Raw genomic sequence first — 17,486 nt, 5'->3', positions numbered from 1 at the left:
CCCTTGTTTATCTCCATTACAAGGTGGATTGATGGGGTTAGTAGTTTACACAAGAAAGATACAGGGAAACTGCATTTCTGGCAAGATCAACAGATATATTCTATACTTGCTGAATGTGTCCTTACCTGCAAAATTAAAACTAATGGGGCCTGGGCTCGGGTGCGGATGGGACCCTCTGAGAACAAGTTGAGGTGTCCTGGATTGAAGGCACGAGAGCAAGGAGAAGACAGCGGGAGAGAGCACTGCCAGGCAGGTCTCCAGGGAGGAACAACAGGTCACAGCCAAGAGGGCTGGTGAGTTATGCACAGTCCGGAGGACTGGGAGACAGCAGTCTGGGATGGGTGCAGATCCAGAGGAGTGGTCTGTGGAAGTATGGGCAGGAGAAAAGAGGCAGCTTCTGCCAGCAGTAGGAGTGGCTACTGCTCCCAGTGGTACTGGGAGCAGTAGCAAAGAGTAGGACATCTAGCACCAAGGACTGTCATATTTTTGCTACACCATAGGGATCCCAGGTCCCTACCCGCAAAGGGAACTTGCAAGGCCTGGCCAAGTAGGTGTCAGGCCTAAACCTGTGATAATTGGTCCTGGAAGTAAAAGCAAGAAATGTGCTGGAGTTGTTGAGGAGGAATAGTCTGCAAGCAAGTGTTGTGCTGGAGTGAAGACTGGAGTGTATATAGTTGGTCCCATGTAAATATTCTGCAATTCAGTGGGCATTCCATATTCTCTTATCCCATCCAAGTTAATTACCCTCAGTAAAAAAAAACAAAACAAAGTGCATGGACTGTTTTCTGTCCAAAGAGTGACTGGAAATCATGTGCCTAGCTGGGCAGGGTGACAGATAGACTACATCACTCAGCAGCCCTCACAAGGGTACCACTACACATGTAACACTCTCCTCCTCCTAGACTGACAATGCTACTGTCCAAAAGTGCCCCCTGTGCTTCCTCATCCAGAGTTGAGGCATTCTAATACAGGAGGTGTGTTACTGGCCAGATCACGTGAAAACAGAGGGAAAAAAGCCTCAAAAAAAAAAAACAAATACAGCCATCACATCTAAGGATTGGTAAGCTGAAATTTTGGTTTTGGATTTAATACCACCTTTAACTCTGGTAAAATAAAACAAAAAAGTTTCCCTCTCACTATACCACACTTTAAAAAAACACATAAGTGCAGCACTAAATAATTCGTAAAGTCATATATATAAACATATGTCACAAGAAAAGTAATCACACCACATTAGTGCAAAATGAAAAGTTCATAATAGAAACAGTCCATAAACAGCCATCAGGCCGTTTAGCCCTAGTCTAGCTGTTTATGTCCATACATAGTCTAGCCCTATGAGGATGTCAGGTTTGACGAAACGCGTCAACGTCCAGCTTCTGCCAAGGTCATTCTATACAACAAGCGCTGTATACTTCCCTTTTCTGTAAATGTTCTGTACTTTTAAATAAAATCATATAATGGTTTTACACTATATGTGACTACTTGATTTGTTTTACACATATGTGTTTGATCTGAGAAACACGGTTCATCCAAGTAGAGGTCCATTCCTACTAGAACCAAGTGGATTTGTGAGATCCATCCATATATGTGACACCTGAGCGATTGGGCTGCTTCCTTATGTGATTTGTAATTATCCCTGCTTGTGTGACTCACTGCCGTAAGGTACTGGAGTCCACACTCTCTGGTAAGTGCAATATTACTATCCATGGTGGGATTGTCAAGCTGGTGGCCATCGATATCTGTGGACTATTACTCCCAGCACCATTGTGGATTTTGATTGTATACAGACACAGCATGGATGGCGCTTTGTGGACTGTTTCTATCATGAACTTTTCATTATGCACCAATGTGGTATGATTTTCATATACTTTTGTTGTGACATATTTTTATATATATGATTACTTTATGAATTATTTAGCGCTGCACTTATGTGTTTTTTAGGTTTATGCAATTTTTGTCAATTGTAGTGCTAGCAGCTCTTTTTCTGTCCATTAGCGCGGTATTTTTTTTTTTTTCATTTTCTATGCCACACTTAATAATTTAAGTTTAACTTAGTAATTTGCCATCCAGATGTCTTAAGACACAATGATGTAAAATATGTATAATGGTTACATTGATGGGTTTTTGCCCCATTAGACTTGCCTACCTGCAGCCAGAGTTTATCATGTTGAGACCATTTTCCTCCCGCTATGCACTGGAAAGTAGCATTCTGCCCGACATTTACCTCCACATTCTGCAAGCGCAAGAAATGGGGCGCGTTTCCTAAACAGAAAAGAAAAAAAGATCTGGATATTAGTTCAGCCACCTCTAGAGGAACAAATAAGATTTCAAGCCCGATGTACTTATTAGCAGATAAATGTATAGGTGCCGTCTGCACAGCCTCTTAAATGAGCCACTGGCTGAGAATTACTGCTCATTCTGTGAGCGCCTGGCACAATTTCAAGGCAACTATAAAAAGATCAGAGAACAGAGAGGCATTTACTGAAATGTCAGGGACATACCTCTTATCTTGTTCTCATACACACACAAGGGCTTACACCTTAATGCACAGTCCCCTGGTCATATATTGCTCATTTTATCTTTGCTTCCAAATACTGGACACATACTGCATTCCAATTAAGTCCAGGCTCTGAACAAAAAAACTCTTCTAGTAAATCAATTCAATCTGAGCAGATTGTGATTTTTTTCGATATAACTTATTACCTACTGTCTTCATATGGTTGCCATGAAGGCCCTATGTGTTATGAGGTTCTTGTTGCATCAGGTGCGACTGCTGGTATTAAAGTTTGATGACCAGTATCTTGCAACCATTAATATATAATGAACACATATACATCCCTATGCATAACCTTTAAAATGAACCCATGGCCAGGCTATTGGCATTTGAGTATTTCAATTTTCATATGAAGCAGCAAATGAGCTTTGAAACAACCCCTGTTGTCTGTAGCTGCAGGCACTGTGGAGCAATTAATTGTCAACATTAAGAGCAGAAGCTCTAAAGGCGTCAAAGTCAGCTTACTCTGCTCCCTCTAACCAGAGCTTCTGCTCCAGGGAGATTAAAAGTCTGGAAGGCTTAATGAGTTTCTGCTGAAAATGGAGAGCTCAGTGGCTAGAGAGAACAACTTTACTGTAGTGTTGTATGAAGTTGAGGATGAATTGCTCCACAATGCCTGAAGCTACAGAGGTCAGTGTGTTTTAATTGTTTTAAAGTTACCGTAATTTACTGCTTGCTAAGAAAATTTCTGTACATATCATAAGCCTGGAGGAGTAGTTTGAGATATACAGTACATGAGAGCTTAACTGTTGACTGTTGAAAGTAAAAAATTGCATAAGAATACCAGTAGTATATAATCTTTTTAGGCTGTTTATTTCAGAGAGTTCATTGGGAAGCTTTGAGATTTTGAAAGTACCCCTATGTTATATGCTTGGGAAATGAAAAGAGTCTCTTTAACTGTTGACATAAGACATTGGCCACATTGTCATAGTCATGTATTGTGAGAAGGATTAGTAAAACATCAGTAGAGATGTGGACCAATTACAGCCTTCATCAGAATTCTAGAATTATTGCCAAGGTCCTCCCACACAAACTCTTACGAAATTACCTTTCCAGTCCTATCTCCCAATAATTCCTGCATTATCTCTTTCTCAGTAATTATTATTATTATTATACAGGATTCATATGGCACCAACAGTTTACGCAACGCTTTACAACTTGAGGGTAGACAGTACAAATACAATCACTTCCCGCCCAAGGTATGTCCCAGGTAGGGATGAGCCGAACACCCCCCTGTTCGGGTTCGCACCAGAACATGCGAACAGGAAAAAAGTTCGCTCGAACACGCGAACACCGTTAAAGTCTATGGGACACAAACATGAATAATCAAAAGTGCTAATTTTAAAGGCTTATATGCAAGTTATTGTCATAAATAGTGTTTGGGGACCTGGGTCCTGCCCCAGGGGACATGGATCAATGCAAAAAAAAGTTTTAAAAACGGCCGTTTTTTCAGGAGCAGTGATTTTAATAATGCTTAAAGTGAAACAATAAAAGTGTAATATCCCTTTAAATTTCGTAGCTGGGGGGTGTCTATAGTATGCCTGTAAAGGGGCGCATGTTTCCCGTGTTTAGAACAGTCTGACAGCAAAATGACATTTCGAAGGAAAAATTACATTTAAAAATACCCGCGGCTATTGCATTGCCGACAATACACATAGAAGTTCATTGATAAAAATGGCATGGGAATTCAACACAGGGAAACCCCGAACCAAAATAAAAAAAAAAATGATGTGGGAGTCCCCCTAAATTCCATACCAGGCCCTTCAGGTCTGGTATGGATATTAAGGGGAACCCCGGCCAAAATTTTAAAAAAAAAATGACGTGGGGTTCCCCCTAAATTCCATACCAGACCCTTCAGGTCTGGTATGGATTTTAAGGGGAACCCCGCGCCAAAAAAAAAAAAAAACGGCGTGGGGTCCCCCCAAAAATCCATACCAGACCCTTATCCGAGCATGCAACCTGGCAGGCCGCAGGAAAAGAGGGGGGGACGAGAGTGCAGCCCCCCCTCCTGAACCGTACCAGGCCACATGCCCTCAACATTGGGAGGGTGCTTTGGGGTAGCCCCCCAAAACACCTTGTCCCCATGTTGATGAGGACAAGGGCCTCATCCCCACAACCCTGGCCGGTGGTTGTGGGGGTCTGCGGGCGGGGGGCTTATTAGAATCTGGAAGCCCCCTTTAACAAGGGAACCCCCAGATCCCGCCCCCCCCGTGTGAAATGGTAAGGGGGTACTTACCCCTACCATTTCACAAAAAAACTGTCAAAAATGTTAAAAATGACAAGAGACAGTTTTTGACAATTCCTTTATTTAAATGCTTCTTCTTTCTTCTATCTTCCTTCATCTTCTTCTGGTTCTTCTGGCTCTTCTGGTTCTTCCTCCGGCGTTCTCGTTCAGCATCTCCTCCGCGGCGTCTTCTATCTTCTTCTCCTCGGGCCGCTCCGCACCCATGGCATGGAGGGAGGCTCCCGCTCTTCTCTTCATCTTCTTCTTCATCCTCTTCTCTTCTTCCTTCTTCTCTTCTTCTCTTCTTCATTTTCTGCTCCGGGCCGCTCCGCATCCATGCTGGCATGGAGGGAGGCTCCCGCTGTGTGACGGCGTCTCCTCGTCTGACGGTTCTTAAATAACGGGGGGCGGGGCCACCCGGTGACCCCGCCCCCTCTGACGCACGGGACATGACGGGACTTCCCTGTGGCATTCCCCGTGACGTCCCAGGGAAGTCCCGTCAAGTCACCGTGCGTCAGAGGGGGCGGGGCACCGGGCGGCCCCGCCCCCGTTATTTAAGAACCGTCAGACGAGGAGACTCCGTCACACAGCGGGAGCCTCCCTCCATGCCAGCATGGATGGGGAGCGGCCCGGAGAAGAAAATGAAGAAGAGAAGAAGGAAGAAGAGAAGAGGATGAAGAAGAAGATGAAGAGAAGAGCGGGAGCTTCCCTCCATGCCATGGGTGCGGAGCGGCCCGAGGAGAAGAAGATAGAAGACGCCGCGGAGGAGATGCTGGACGAGAACGCCGGAGGAAGAACCAGAAGAGCCAGAAGAACCAGAAGAAGATGAAGGAAGATAGAAGAAAGAAGAAGCATTTAAATAAAGGAATTGTTAAAAACTGTCTCTTGTCATTTTTAACATTTTTGACAGTTTTTTTGTGAAATGGTAGGGGTAAGTACCCCCTTACCATTTCACACGGGGGGGGGCCGGGATCTGGGGGTTCCCTTGTTAAAGGGGGCTTCCAGATTCCGATAAGCCCCCCGCCCGCAGACCCCCACAACCACCGGCCAGGGTTGTGGGGATGAGGCCCTTGTCCTCATCAACATGGGGACAAGGTGTTTTGGGGGGCTACCCCAAAGCACCCTCCCAATGTTGAGGGGATGTGGCCTGGTACGGTTCAGGAGGGGGGGGCCGCACTCTCGTCCCCCCCTCTTTTCCTGCGGCCTGCCAGGTTGCGTGCTCGGATAAGGGTCTGGTATGGATTTTTGGGGGGACCCCACGCCGTTTTTTTTTTTTGGCGCGGGGTTCCCCTTAAAATCCATACCAGACCTGAAGGGGTTTCCCTGTGTTGAATTCCCATGCCATTTTTATCAATGAACTTCTATGTGTATTGTCGGCAATGCAATAGCCGCGGGTAGTTTTAAATGTAATTTTTCCTTCGAAATGTCATTTTGCTGTCAGACTGTTCTAAACACGGGAAACATGCGCCCCTTTACAGGCATACTATAGACACCCCCCAGGTACGAAATTTAAAGGGATATTACACTTTTATTGTTTCACTTTAAGCATTATTAAAATCACTGCTCCTGAAAAAACAGCCGTTTTTAAAACTTTTTTTTGCATTGATATATGTCCCCTGGGGCAGGACCCAGGTCCCCAAACACTTTTTATGACAATAACTTGCATATAAGCCTTTAAAATTAGCACTTTTGATTTCTCCCATAGACTTTTAAAGGGTGTTCTGCGGCATTCGAATTTGCCGCGAACGCCCCAAATTGTTCGCTGTTCGGCGAACTTGCGAACAGCCAATGTTCGAGTCGAAAATGAGTTCAACTCGAACTCGAAGCTCATCCCTAGTCCCAGGATGTCCTTGAATTTGAGCGGGGATATCCGAATGATGCCTGCAGCTACAGGCATCATTCAGATATTGGCTTTTTCAGCCGGCAATTCCCTACACCATAAGAATGATCATAGCGGCTGTTTCACCGCTTGATCGTTCTTACAGGCGGCAAGAGGGGACAACCCCCCTCCCGCCACCCTCTGGTGCTTCTACCAACTCACCGCTTCCATCGGTGAGTCGGAGACAGGATCTGCTGGCCCCGGGTGGTGACCATAGAGATTTCCGGCGGACCAGATGATCGCCGGAGTCTCTATGATCGTTCAGAGGTTGGACGTGATGTTATGACATCACGCCCCATCTCTGCAGTCAAATGAATTGCGCCGCTTTGGCTGGCAAGCCGAGATCGTTTATTTTTTTAATTTCAGGCTTTCCAGCCTAGAGGTGAGATGTGGGGTCTTATTGACCCCATATTTCACTGTAAAGAGGACCTGTCATGCCATATTCCTATTACAAGGGATGTTTAGCCCTTGACCTCCTCTGTAACTTAAAACATGTAATCAGTAAACAATTTTAAAGCGTCGTCTAGGAGGATTTTTAAGTACTGAAGTTTGGCGCCATTCAACGAGCGTGTGCAATTTTGAAGCATGACATGTTAGGTATCTATTTACTCGGCGTAACTTCATCTTTCACATTATGCAAAAAAATTGGGCTAACTTTAATGTTTTTTTTTTTTTAAAGCATTAAAGGTTAGAAAAATTGCTGCGCAAATACCGTGCGAGATAAAAAGTTGCAACGACCGCCACTGTATTCTCTAGGGTCTTTGCTAAAAAATCATATATTTTGTTTGGGGGTTCTTTGTAATTTTCTAGGAAAAAAAATGATGAATTTTAACATGTAGGAGAGAAATGTCAGAATTGGCCTGGATGGGAAGTGGTTAATACAGTAGGAATCAGAGGGCCCTGCTCCTTAGAGCTTACAATCTAAGAGAGAAGGTCACAATCTCAGTTAACCATCCATCAGATGTGTTATTTAAATTCTACACACACCCAAAAAGATGAGCTTAGGTGCTCTTCAGGAAGGATTATGAAATCTGGTGATGAAGAAACACCGGGTGGCTCTCCAAATTCTTCCAAGGCTCATTTATTATAGGACAGCCACTGCTAAGGATTGACAAAATTGCACACTAGATCACGTCACTACAGGGTTTATACTTTTATTTACATCCTATATGTCTGATAGCAACCTCTACAAATTTTGTGGGGTATCCTTAGTGCAAAATATCCAGCTGAAGTCCACATGATTTTTCAGTAGGATCCTTCGGCTTGCCACCATCACAGATCTTATGAGACATAGAAAATGCATCACCATTAATGTCCTTTAGTTTGGCATGCTTTTCCTCCACTTTGCGGAGTTCTTTCAAATAGATATATACTTTTTTCAGCTGCCTCTAACTTCCAGGTATAGTGACAGGTCCTGAATATATGTTCCTGGAAATTTTTACTAGTGGGAAGATAGCTGGTTTTATACTCATTTTATCATCTACAAGATGTCTGAGATAAAATGTATTTATAATTATATACAGTATAATATATAATTTAATATACAAAAAGATGGGTTTGTGTTTCTTGCAGCTCAGACCAAGGCTTGGCACCAGCCGTTCAGAAATTTTGACGAAGTTAAGCAGCGGCTCATGGGAACCATGGTTCACAAGAAACTCACCTCTATCCTTTCAGATACTCACACTAAATTCTTGAAGACTTGAGACCCATGGGTAACCTACAACTCAATCCTGACCGTTCCCTGCTCTCTGTATGAATACAGATATGGGCCACCCCAGTGTCGAATAATGCGCTGGACTGCATGGGCATCCTTCCTGTCCCCTTACCCTCCCCAGGAAAATCATTCCTCCTTTTTTCCTCACTTTTTCTTTTGCTGCCCGGAGAAGTTTGGGCAGCTTTGTTCTCTCCCCCTCTCTCAAAAGTGGTGTTCCTATTAAGTCCTGGAACATCATACCTCTCCCCTTGGCCCTCTATCCCCCTTCCCTCTTTTTTAGGATGGGGCAATGCTTTGGCTGGTAGTCTTTATTACCAGTGGACTATTTTTTTTACAACTATATTGATATTTTAGTAGGTCTGTTTGAATTGTAATTATTTTCTCCGCCCCTGAGGCTCTTTGTACGCTGCTTTCAAACTTATTTGTTTGCTTTGTACTACTTTTCTACAGAAACTAAAAAAAAAACGAAATTCAATCAAATACAAAAATATACAAATTTTCTACATTGATAACTTCAAAATTTATGTAAAGTATTTATTTATTTTGGATAGAGTAGGAAATCGTTAAAACCCCTATCTTTTTTTTTTTTTTTTTTTTAATTTATGCCCCATTCAAGAGACTACCTTTTACTTCCTGTCCTGTAGACACAACAGGAAGTGAGAATAAATCTATCCAGAGTGAAGTAAATCTCTTCTTAGACAGTTGTGGCTGGAATAAATATGCCAACTGAAACATTTCCCCTCTGTTCCTTTTCTTGTGACAACTCAAAATGTCACCTTCAGTCCTGGTGACAATGGTAACAAGAACAAAGAAGAAAGTTAAAGTTTCGCACACATCACTATTTTTATTTTTTATTTTTGTTGAACCCAGCAGGTTGAACAAAAAAAACTGACAGTTGAGGTCGGAGCCGCTGTACTAACAATCCGATGTTAGTACAGCGATCTCCCCTGCTGTGCTACTGTGTTCTGACAGGGGGATGGCCCTCCCGACAGAACGCTCCAGTCACCGCTCTCAACCATTGGCTGAGAGTGCTGATCAAGAGCCAGTCGGCAGACCTTTTTTTGGTCATGACCCTTTGACAGAAGCAGGCCGAACAGCCAGCTTCTCTGGGACCGGCTGCCGCACACACGCGCCGAATGCAGGCCGGTTTCTATTGAACCAGTTGATGCTGCCCGACATTCAGCCGTGTGTACTAGGCTTAAATCTCCCCAGTGATGACACAGACAACAATATAACCTTGATCCCCTACCACTCTATCCAAAACTTGAAGATAGATACAATTCAGTTACATATATAGTAAATAGTTCAGGTATTTATACTATAGTGCTCAATGGTCCACTAAGCCAGTATAGTACGTTATGCACATAGATACAAAAGCTTTAAAAAAAACTGTTATGAAGTGTCTTTTAAAAGTCGTCAAGTATGACTTACATAGAATGCTATATATTGACAAACATTGGATATGTTGGTTGGGGGACACCCTGGACATTATGCCAGAGTAGGTCCCTTACCCAACATTCCAATTTATGAACTTCTGTACGCTTTTCCATACAACTTTTTCTCCAATTGGATGAGAGGGATGACATTACTTCATGTGGCTTCATGCTACCTGTTGCATGACCAACACAAACTCGCTTGGAATGCCATTCATAATACCCGATCACCTCTACCAATACATGGACTCTGTACTGCACTCCAATAGCTCACAGCCCTAATTGATTTTTCTTACAATTTTGTTTAATTTAGATTTTTTAGAATCATTACTGTGCACATCTGCCATCGGCAGTGTGTACATGGCACATGTTGATATATGATGCACTGCCATTTATATGTGTTACATATTATATGTTACATATTTTTAAACACCAATTTCTCCCCCCTTTTTTTCGTTTTTCCTCCTGTTTAGCTCTACCCCTGGTCCCTGGTCTGCCGCTTCGGCGAAATTTGAGACCCCTGCCTTAGCGTACCTTCCTGGCAGGGTGGGGAGACACAAGGGCCCTATGCCTCCCCAAGCACCCACCAGATGGCAGCACCACCTGGAGTGCAATTCTTTTCCCTGCCAGCGGCATCCGGAATTGTTTCCGATTGCCGTGGCTGTGCCCGCGTGCGTGTGAACTCTCGCTCGTGCGCGTGACGTCACAACGTCTACTCAATTGTGACGGGAGCGATGGCAGAGCCAAGACTCCTTCTTCCGGAACGCCGGGGGAGTCACATTTGGAGTGACGCTAAGCGTCACCATCCCCACCGGGGGGGGGGGGAACTAACTGGGGAATGGATCGGCGGCAGCTGTTCATCATCAAGGTAAATGGCTTCATAATAGGCTCACTTATATAATGAAACTGAGCACTATGGGGACTCTAATAAGGATATCCCCATTTCTCCACTTGGACACCCACATGCTTGCAGCGCCAATTGAGGACCGGTAAGACTACCTATACAATTATATAACATTCCATGATGTGTGGTTTCCATCATGGTTGTTTGCCTATACTTTATAGCTTGGACAATTCATTCATTGTTATAATTCTTTGATATTGCAAATCGTTCCACACTTGATATTGTGTACAAAAAAGGGGGTACACTTCCCTGTGCCCCCTTTTCTCCAATTGGAATTACCTTTATACCGATTAAGGTAAATTCACTTCAGCACATTCACTTCATGCACATCCATCCTTCCACTTTGCACTCTTTTTTCCCTATCCACGTTTTTCTGGGTGTTTTGTGTGTGCACGGGGCATACTGTTTTTACTCATCATTTAATGTTGGTGTGATTCTACACTCTCCTGTTGTTGTACATTCACATACTCACTTTTTTGCACTCACACTCACAGTCTCACTTTTACTCTCACACACATTCTCATCATTCTCATCCGTCTTTTTACCCACACCCACACAGCCACTTACCCTCACAAATAGTCCCAATCAGTTTAGATGTATTTCAATTACTTCATTCAGTTCATTCATACTTCACCCACAGTCACTCTAACTGGTCTGTGTCCTTTCCCCCTCCCCTTCCCCTTACCCTTCCTTCACACTATTCCACACTCCTCTCCCCCCCCCCTTTTTTTTTCGCCACCTTCCCCTTCCCTCTTTTCATCCCCTCTTTTCCTCACTTGGTCCTTTTCCATCACTTCATGTCACATCCTCTGTTTCCATCATCCAGACCACTTAGTGGTAAGATTTGATATTTAACACACACATAGTGTACATACAATAGACTAATGTACAAGAACATTTTTCAACTACCCCCTGGAACTGTCCATTTATTACGATATATAATACCTTTATCACAGGTGCTACCTGTCTTTTCCCTTAACCTCCCTGGTAAATTTTGGGATTACCCGCTGCGTGACTCCTCGTAAGGCGCGCATGAGCAGCGGTCTCTTTCGTTGACTGAGTTGACCACTTAGAGACTCTGGGATCCAGTAAGGGGGTCCTTTCCACTTAGAGGCCACCAATGTGGCTCAATACATCGTGAATGGTAAATATATGAAAATAAATACTCAATACTGTTTTTTCTTTTTACTACCAATGGAGAATTACAATATATGTTAACATTTTAAAGTCCACCAAATCCTCTGAAGAAGACCCGAGGGGGGCGAAACGCGTCAGTATTCATTCACAAGACTTATATACCGTCTGTTCATGGTGCACGATCAATATGTATCATTATTGTACACTGCCATGTCAGTGATGTTGTTTTTATTTATTAACTGTGTATCACAGCTCATGTCCTGATCATTTATGTCTAAGGTAGAAATTTTTTATACTTTGTTATAAATAAAAAGTCTTAAACACGACATTTTTTCGATATATATTTTTTAATACTTTCTGCTGCCTAGAAAACCCCTCATGGGGGACAATTCCTTTTTCTGATATTTCCACTCGGGGTGTACAGCCATTTTTTGTCTTCTCGCATACGAGTGTCTTTCTTTCTTCAGAATGCTATATATTGTCCTCTTTGATATAGAACATGTGACAATGAGAAAACCACTCAGCTAACACTAACAAAGGCATTGTTACACACTCATCTTATCTAATAATAATAGACATGAACCACTTCTCCACCCAGTTCTCATATATATATATATATATATATATATATATATATATATACACTGTGGAAAATTATAAATGCAACACTTTTGTGTTAGCCCCTATTTATCATGAGCTGAACTTAAAGATCTACGACTTTTTCTATGTACACAAAAGGCCTATTTCTCTCAAATAATGTTCACAAATCTGTCTAAATCTGTGTTAGTGAGCACTTGAAAGTGCACTTGGAAGTGAAGTCACTGTAGATCCGAGGGGGACATGCAAGGAAAATAAAAAACAGCATTTTATCTTGCACATGATGAGATAAAAACATCAGCAGAGCTTCCCCTAATTTCAGATCTTCCTCTCAGATCTACAGCGACGGCACTTGAAAGTGCACTTGTAGTGTAAAGTGGATTTGCCTTTAGTAAATCAACCCCAGTATCTGGTGTGACCACCATTTGCCTCACGCAGTGCAGCACATCACCTTCGCATAGAGTTGATCAGGTTGTTCATTGTGGCCTGTAGAATGTTGGTCCATTCCTCTTCAACGGTTGTGCGAAATTGCTGGGTATTGGCAGGAACTGGAACACGCTGTCGTATACGCCAATCCAGAGCATCCCAAACATGCTCAATGGGTGACATGTCCGGTGAGTGTGCTGGCCATTCAAGAACTGGGATGTTTTCAGCTTCCAGGAATTGTGTACAGATCCTTCCAACATGGAGCCGTCCATTATCATGCTGCAACATGAGGTGATGGTCGTGGATGAATGGCACAACAATGGGCCTCAGGATCTCATCACGGTATCTCTGTGCATTCAAAATGTCATTAATAAAATGCACCTGTGTTCATTGTCCATAGCATACGCCTGCCCATACCATAACCCCACCACCACCATGGAACAACATTGACATCAGCAAACCGCTCACCCACACAACGCCATACACGCTGTCTGCCATCTGCCCTGTACAGTGAAAACCGGGATTCATCTGCGAAGAGAACACCTCTCCAAAGTGTCAGACGCCATCAAATGTGAGCATTTGCCCACTCAAGTTAATAATGACGACGAACTGCAGTCAGGTTGAGACTCCGATGAGGACGACCAGCATGCAGATGAGCTTCCCTTAGACGGTTTCTGACAGTTTGTGCAGAAATTCTTTGGTTATGCAAACCGATTGTTACAGCAGCTGTCCGGGTGGCTGGTCTCTGACGATCTTGGAGGTGAAGAAGCTGGATGTGGAGGTCCTGGGCTGGTGTGGTTACACGTGGTTTGTGGTTGTGAGGCCCGTTGGATGTACTGCCAAATTCTCTGAATTGCCTTTGGAGATGACTTATGGTAGAGAAATGAACATTCAATTCAAGGGCAACAGCTCTGGTGAACATTCCGGCAGTCAGCATGCCAATTGCACGCTCTCTCAAAACTTGCGACATCTGTGGCATTGTGCTGGGTGACAAAACTGCACATTTTAGAATGGCCTTTTGCTGTGGCCAGCCTAAGGCACACCTGTGCAATAATCATGCTGTCTAATCAGCATCTGGATATGCCACACCTGTGCGGTGGATGGATTATTTCAGCAAAGGAGAAATGCTCAGATTTAGACAGATTTGTGAACAATATTTGAGAGAAATAGGCCTTTTGTGTACATAGAAAAAGTGGTAGATCTTTAAGTTCAGCTCATGACAAAAGTGTTGCGTTTATAATTTTGCTCAGTGTATATATATATATTTATATATAAAATGAGAATTTGAGAATCCACATACCACTCCATCACTCATAATATCATACAATTACACATACATCTCAGCTTATTCTATTGCTATCATTATCGCCCACTTCTAATAAAAATACTTCAGGGTGCTTTTTTAAACTAATACACAGATACCACTACACATCCTTCTAATGTACTGCTATGACAGTTCTATAATTTTTTTCTACTACACATCCATCAATCCTCTAGAAAGACACATAGTAAACCACATATATCAGTTATTTTGTCTATACAAAGATCAAGTAGCATTACCCGTTATCCCACCTTACACCTGCTAAGTGTTCAGAGCTAAGCTGTCAAGGGTCCAGACCCAAGAAGTAAAAACCCAGTAAAGTCAAGTACATTTTAATGGTTTTATTGTTTTTTTGGGGGTTTTGTTTTACATTTTGTTACAAACGTGTAAGGCCAAAAAAATGCATTCAGAAGCTGTGTTTAGAGGCATTTCAAACGTCAAACACGGCTAAACGTGGCAACCGTTTTTCATTTTTGGCTAGTTAAAAAAAAAAAAAAATATATATATATATATACATATATATATATATATATATATATATATATACATATATATATACATATACATATATACATATACATATATATATACATATATATATATACATATATATATATATATATATATATATATATATATATATACATATATATATATATATATATACATATATATATATATATATATATATATATATATATATATATATATATATATATATATATATATATATATATATAATTTTTTTTTCAAACACTTCAAAACGCAAATGTGGCAAAACGCTGCTAAACGCGTCATGTAAATGCGGCATGTAAACACGGCAAAACAGGCGTTTTAAACATGGGTTACTATCTGTCAAGTTAAATCGTTCAGGAGAGGTTGTAATAACATCCAATGTACATGTTGCCTTAAGGAAATTTGTAAATTCTGTATATAATTGTATTCTATTTTGTATGTTTATCAAAAAAAATGTATATATAAATTCAGCGCTGACTGATCGACGGACACAAAAAAATAATAAATGCAAGCTGACACTAATGCTAATTCAACAACACCTCAATGACATAAAAACTGGAAAGTAGTGCTGCGCAAACATAAGAGTCCTTAAACATCATAAATCAGATGTGGTGAGTAAAATGGAAGACAGGAACCACCAGTGGATACTCAGGGTAACAGAAAACAACTAATTGGTGACTATGATCCCTCCACCGGACATGGATGGCCCCTCACCTCAGTTACTCGACCTGAAACAGGTCACACGGCATGAACAGCATACACTGGGTGGATAAATGAGGGTAATGATGGTATCGCCTTCACACTTCAGCATTCAGCAAATAGGAACGAATGATGCATATGTAACATAAAAGGCAAAACATAGTGCTCTCCGTAGCAAATGTATTGAATTGAATTGAATTGAATTGAATATAAAAGGTAGACTTTTATATTCAATTCAATAAATAGTAACTGAGGTGAGGGGCCATCCATGTCCGGTGGAGGGATCATAGTCACCAATTAGTTGTTTTCTGTTACCCTGAGTATCCACTGGTGGTTCCTGTCTTCCATTTTACTCACCACATCTGATTTATGATGTTTAAGGACTCTTATATTTGCGCAGCACTACTTTCCAGTTTTTATTTTGTATGTTTGCCTATGTATTGCACATTGGACTCATTGTGCATACGGCACTCATAATGTTTTCAGTACATGTTTGCATTCTTTCGAGTCCTGATTAGAATTAGCCTGCCTATGTAACGCCCCTTGTTACCATAAAAATACAATTGTAATCTTAATATGATACCTACGTAATCATGTGTATAAAAAACTTTTTTCGAAATTGTGTCGAATAAACAGAACAGTTTTTTTGGAAAGATGCGGAGTGTATATTTTTGTGTCTGTTCCCTACTGCAATAGTTGTTATTCATTTGGAACCACTAATAAATATGATTATAGGAATTGCCTAACTATAAAATTTCCAGAACAAATGATAATTATACAGACTGATAACAGTAATGGAAACAGGTCCAATTTTTTTAAGTAATATAAATTGACCTAGAAACTGGTTGGTTGTGAAAAAACAATAATACATTGTTTAGACCAGTGGTTCTCAGTCCTGTCCTCAAGTACCCCCAACAGGCCATGTTTTGGGAATTTCTCTTAGATAAAATAGCTGTCCAAAATACCAAGCCATTGACTCTGATTTAAAGCACCTGTGCAAGATAAAGGCAAACCTGCAAACATGGCCTGTTGGGGGTATTTGAGGACAGGGTTGAGAACCACTGGTCTGGTTGAATGAGACTAGACATAAGAAAACAAATTGAGTTGGCTGAAACTAAATTTCATTAAATGGAAAGTACATAGAAGGCTATTGGTGAGTACAGTAGGCCCATGGTCAGACCCTTTTCAAAGGCCTAGTAGGCTAGGCAAGCAACTGTTCCAAGCGAAAGGAAATGTCTAAACCAGGGGTCTCCAAGTTTTCTAAACAAAGGGCCAGTTTATTATCCTTCAGACTTTGGAAGGGCTGGACTATGGCCCGTAGGAGTTGAAAAATGTCCTGGTGGCGGTAACTATGCCCCATTATTGGTGTCAGTGAGAGGAACAGTGCACTATCATTGGTGTCAGTGGAAGGAATAGTGTCCCATAGTTAGTGTCAGTGGGAGGAATAGTGCCCCATCATTGGTCAGTGAGAGGAATAGTGTTCCATCACTAGTGTCATTGGGAGGAATCGTGCCCCATAGTTGGTGTCAGTGGGAATAATAGTGCCCCACTGTTGATGTCAGTGGGAGGAATAGTGCCCCATATTTGGTGTCAGTGGCAGAAATTAAGTCCCATTGTTAATGTCAGTGGGAGAAGTAGTACGTCAAGGGCCGAACAAGTTTGGGGATCACTGGTCTAAATCAAGGGTACCAGATAGCAAAGTACTTCCCTATTGTGTCTGATATCCTGGCTTCTGCTTTCTCATGTAGCATAATCTGTGTGATTTTCAATGGAAAAAGTAGGCGTTCTCCAGTTGTTGCCAATGTTCTGCTTAGCTGTTGTAAGGACATGGACCGTAAGTTTAAATTAAGCCTTGAATAGATCAAGCGGTCTGATACATAGGAGAGTGAACTTTTAACTAATTATTTTTTAAACTGTAATCTTACTTCCAAAAAAATGTGCTTTACCATTAACATTATTGTTTTACAAGGCTTCTAATGTGGCTATTCACCCACTCAAATTCCTACATGCTATAATTTAAAACAGAAAGGCACTGATCCCAAGTGATGCAGTTGACCAAATTTGATCATTGAGCGTATTAGG

General features: G+C 41.8%; 1 protein-coding gene across 13 annotated transcripts in view; it reads right to left on the bottom strand.

The window, feature by feature from the left end:
- PTPRT (protein tyrosine phosphatase receptor type T) overlaps nucleotides 1-17,486 on the bottom strand; it is a 645,628-nt gene that overhangs the window by 365,027 nt on the left and 263,115 nt on the right. For all 13 annotated transcript variants that reach the window (XM_073606476.1, XM_073606478.1, XM_073606484.1 and 10 more), the window contains exon 5: nucleotides 2,147-2,262. In XM_073606476.1, coding sequence (XP_073462577.1) covers nucleotides 2,147-2,262 — 116 coding nt within the window. The remainder of the gene's footprint in view (nucleotides 1-2,146; nucleotides 2,263-17,486) is intronic.

The sequence above is a fragment of the Aquarana catesbeiana genome, linkage group LG12 (assembly GCF_042186555.1).
Source record: "Aquarana catesbeiana isolate 2022-GZ linkage group LG12, ASM4218655v1, whole genome shotgun sequence".
In the NCBI taxonomy this organism is placed as follows: Eukaryota; Metazoa; Chordata; class Amphibia; order Anura; family Ranidae; genus Aquarana; species Aquarana catesbeiana.
Note: the sequence above shows the minus strand (reverse complement) of the source record. Positions and strands in the feature narration are given on the sequence as shown.